This window comes from Protobothrops mucrosquamatus, unplaced genomic scaffold (assembly GCF_001527695.2).
Source record: "Protobothrops mucrosquamatus isolate PMUCROS unplaced genomic scaffold, P.Mucros_1.0 scaffold_13, whole genome shotgun sequence".
NCBI classification, from domain to species: Eukaryota; Metazoa; Chordata; class Lepidosauria; order Squamata; family Viperidae; genus Protobothrops; species Protobothrops mucrosquamatus.
The window spans coordinates 62,423-67,098 of NW_015386089.1; the positions used below are offsets into that span (position 1 = coordinate 62,423).

The 4,676-nt window shown below is 39.4% G+C and overlaps 1 protein-coding gene across 1 annotated transcript; it reads left to right on the plus strand.

Moving 5' to 3' along the window:
• Positions 1 to 326: 326 nt before the first annotated feature.
• LOC107293981 (lysozyme C, milk isozyme-like) lies at positions 327 to 4,403 on the plus strand. Its single transcript, XM_015823212.1, has 4 exons — positions 327 to 462; positions 1,231 to 1,392; positions 3,220 to 3,298; positions 4,337 to 4,403. The coding sequence occupies exons 1-4, from the start codon at positions 327 to 329 to the stop codon at positions 4,401 to 4,403; spliced, it is 444 nt and encodes a 147-aa protein (XP_015678698.1).
• The last annotated feature ends 273 nt before the right edge of the window (positions 4,404 to 4,676 follow it).

Consider the following 4,676-nt stretch of genomic DNA (forward strand, 5'->3'; position numbering starts at 1 on the left):
ATCCAGAATCTATCCAATGGCTAAAATGCCCTTCCCAACCACTATTAGTTGAGTTTAATCTTCCGATGAAATTGAAAATGGCAATTATTTCTTTCTCCTTTTTGAGGATGGAAACTACATCAGCTCTGTTCCAGTCCTCTGGTAGTTCTCTTTGATCTTTCTCTCAGCACTCCCTGTTTCTTACTCTAAATTAACTTCAGATAGGGAATAATTGCTACTACTTTGTTTGGCAGCTCTCCAGAGGGGCCAGTTTCTCAAGCTCTGACTATAAAACCCAGTAGCCATCCTGGAGAAGTCAGACATTGTCTTCCAAGGAGCCGACAACAATGAAGGCTTTAGTGCTCACCCTCCTCTTCCTCTTCTTTGCATGCAGTGAAGCCAAAATATACACCAAATGTGAACTGGCTTCAGTTCTGAAACAAAATGGCATGGATGGATATTTTGGCTACAGCTTGGGTAACTGTAAGTTTACTCTCTCTTTCTCTCTATTTGAGCAAGATCCAGATTTCCAAGAGGGATGCCAAATGGAGCAGATCTTTTCAAGAATAACTTCAACCAGCCCTTTTTAATGTTCTTAGAACAAGGAGATACGCTTTCTTCTCGACCCAAATGACTGGGAAGACCTCACACACCACCTGCAATAATACTCTCCTTCTTATGACGCTGATCAATCTCTGGTTTGTTGCCTGATTGGGACAACTGCAGAACTGAGATATGGTTATACCGCCTTGGTCTCTGTATTGTCTTTTTACAATTATGGCTTAGCCCATATTTTATTTACTCTCTTAAGAATAAGGAGATATCCCTGCCAGGATCAGCATCCTCTCAAAAGTTAGATATTTCAAATTCCACCAAATCATTTAAATTCTATATACAATTGAAGTAGCCATCACAGAAGATTTTCTACATGTGCAGTTTGGCAGAAGATGCACAATAAAAATTTACCTCTTGCCTGGAAGGCTGGAATTAGGAAGAGAGGAGAAAGGAGAGATGGCTTTATGTGTCCTTAAGAATTCCAGGAATATCTTGGAGACAAGAATCAGATTTATTCCAAATTTCCCTGAAGGTTTCCAAAATGTTTTGGAGGTCTTGTTACCTTCCTTGGTTGTGGAAAGAATGAAAAGATGGTTAATCATTGTATTATAAATGTTCTATTTAAAAAAATCAGGATAGCTGTTTCATTTATAACACTGGTCTTTTATAGCCCATTCTCCATTTGCTTTCTTCCAGGGATCTGTCTTGCTTTTCATGCGAGCAAGTACAACACCCACGTTGTGGATGGGCCAAACAAGGATAGCGGTAGCAACTATGGGATATTCCAGATAAACAGCCGCTATTGGTGCAAAAGTAAACAGGGCCGTACAAATAATCGCTGTTATAAGCCTTGCAGTGGTAAGACACGTCTGTCAAAGCTTTGACAGACTTTCAAAATTCTCTTATAATGCTCTACAACACAAGGAGGTAGTGTGCTTGTACACCCCTTGTAGTGCTGGTTTCAGGATCTGATTTACTATGTCAATAATAATAATAATAATAATAATAATAATAATAATAATAATAATAATAATAAGAAGAAGAAGAAGAAGAAGAAGAAGAAGAAGAAGAAGAAGAAGAAGAAGAAGAAGAAGAAGAAGAGTAGTAGTAGTAGTAGTAGTAGTAGTAGTAGTAGTAGTAGTAGTAGTAGTAGTAGTAGTAGTAAAGTTGGAAGGTACCTTGGAGGTCATCTAGTCCAACCCCCTGCTCAGGCAGGAAACCCTATACCATTTCGGACAAATGGCTGTCCAATCTCTTCTTAAAAACTTCCAGTGTTGGAGCATTCACCACTTCTGGAGGCAGGTTGTTCCACTGGTTAATTGTTCTAACTGTCAGGAAGTTTCTCCTTAGTTCTAGGTTGCTTCTCCTTGATTAGTTTCCACCCGTTGCTTCTTGTCCTGCCTTCAGGCGCCTTGGAGAATAGCTTGACTCCCTCTTCTTTGTGGCAGCCCCTGAGGTATAGGAACACTGCTATCATGTCTCCCCTCGTCCTTCTCTTCGTTAAACCAGACATACCCAATTCCAGCAGCTGTTCCTTATATGTCAAATCAAAATTTTGTAGGGATATTCTAGTCCTTCTTTTTCTCCTTTGTTGCTCTCTATAGGGGATTGCTCTCCATGAGGATTGTCATTGAATCACCAACACTGTCTCTCAAAATTGTTTTGAGTTGCTGTTCGGGTCAACGGTGTTTATATCTAGCCACTGTGTTTTCAGGCCTCTTAGCTTTCTTCTGTTTAGTATCCTGCTACCCAACTTGTCACAACTACTCTAAATTCCTTCACACAGATATATCTTGCTTTCTGCTCCCAGAACATCCACCATAGTTTTTTTATACCACACTTTTATTATTTTTATAAACAACTCAAGGTTGGGTACTTACCTAATATTCCTTCCTCCTTCTCCTCCTATTTTGCTCAAAAGAACTTAAATCTCTGAAGTGAGTTGAGCTGAGGGGATATAACTGGCCCAAAATCACCCAACCAGCTCTCATTTCCAAGGTGAGACTGGAACTCACAGTCTCCTGGTGTATAGCAGGGAGCCTTACCACTGGCACACTGGCTGAGGAATTCTGGGAGTTGAAGTCCATGAGTCATAAAAGGGCCGAGTTTGAAGACCCCTGCACTAGACTAACCTGGGTCTCCATGTGCAATGCAAAGGGTTGTTTGATAAAAGAGCCACCTGATCTTGTCTTCACTGTAATTAGTCAATATCTTGCTTGAGGCACAAGTTAAAGGCAACAATATAAGCTCCAGAATCCCACCCAATTAAGGAACCTGATCCTGTATTTTCTGCCCTTTGCAGAGAAATCTGGTTCTTGGACACAGGTGAGAGATTTCTTCTCTCGTTCCTTTCCAAGAGTGCAATGAGACTGTTGGGAAGTCAGCATATCCAGCATATCCAGCCCTACAGCTAAAACCGATTATTGGTACATTACACTTTTCGGAGTTGTTACTCTGCATGGTTAGAGCATGAGAAGAGGCAGTTAATGGTCTACACCAGCTGTGTAAAAAATAGGTTATACCATTAAGGACATGAATGTATTGCATAATGTACCTAACTAACGAAATCCTATGATTAAAGGGTCCATTGGGTAAGAATCTGCTTTAAACAATTTTATGCAAGTCTTTGGAAATACCATGGAAACATCTGGAATTGGACAAATTCCAATTTGCCACTTTCTGCAGCTTTCTTAGATGATGACATCACAGATGATATTGCTTGTGCTAAGAAAATTGTGCGTGGTCATAATAGGATGAGTGCCTGGTGAGTCAATCTCTTATTAACATCTTCCACTTGTAACATGGGGTAACAACAGAACTTGTAGTTGTGAAAATTAATTGCCTTTCTTTAGACTATTGTACAACTTTTAGCATGGGTGGTAAAATATACTTTCTGAATATGACAAGATGCACTTCTTTTGCTATACTTGCATTCTGGTTGCTTTAAAATATGGGTTTATCTTTTGAACCCAGGTTTAATGGTAGACTAAGACACAACACTAAGACCTGGCAGGGGGAGGCTGTTGTTGATGATTATAGCTGGATTATTCCTTCCCAGTGATTTCACATACATTATCCACCTATGTGCTTTAAAATCTGGGATTTATTACCCAGTAGGGACAGGTTGCAAAAGAATATGGCAGATGGCCTTTTAAACACCAGGATTCTGATCCCATGGATAAGCTCCCTAGGATCAGAGAAGTGGATATGTAAACATCATAATAGTGAGAGAAGCAGGGAGAGATCGTTCATGAAGCCACCAAGTCATAGGATTAATAGGAACCGCAGCTGCAGAAGCAGATCATTAGATGGAAAACTCTTAAGCCAGCAATCAGCATTTAAAAGCAAATCATAAAGACATTATGTAGTTAACAGTTGAGTTATCTAACAGTTACTCTGCTGTGTGCCCTTCTGAGACACTCTAAGGTTTTGGGCAGGGTTTTATGACCCCTCTGGTGCTCACCCAATACTTCAGTCCCCACTGGCATGGACTCTATCAAGGTTATGTGGGAGTCCAAATTATCTATTGGGCATCAGTGGCATCTATTTCTGACTTTATTGTCAAAAATAAAAAGTGAAAACTATTTTAGCTATAACAATTATTGAAACCTGGGGGAAATGAGATTAATTTAAATAACTAAGAAAATTATCAGTCAACGAAGAGGAAAGATGAATGAATGATAGTTGCAACTAGCTAACTTTGAATCTCCCCTATTAGACTGAAGTTTTCAAAGAAAGAACTATACGTGTGGTCTAGAAAGACATGCATTAGGTTTATTTTTATTCTTATTCCTTTTTTAAGGTGGCCCTGGAAGAACAACTGCAAAGGAACGAATGTGTCAAAATGGAGCAAAGGCTGCACCCTGTGAAATTGATGATCCTGTATTTCTCTTCCTCCTCCTGTAATGAAAATGATATTATTCTTCCTATAAACCCAGTTTGATTCTATGCCTGCACTCCACACATTGAGAAGAATGAATTTCTTTGCACACAAACTATGAGTTCTAAATGGCTTCTGGATGGAAAAGAGGGAAAGACCTTGCTTTTTAAAATCTTCAAAAATAGCTTCCATAAAATGAGTATTGTGCATTATGCCCTTCCCTGTTTCATGTTTTATTTCCTTTTCATCCTTCATTATTCTG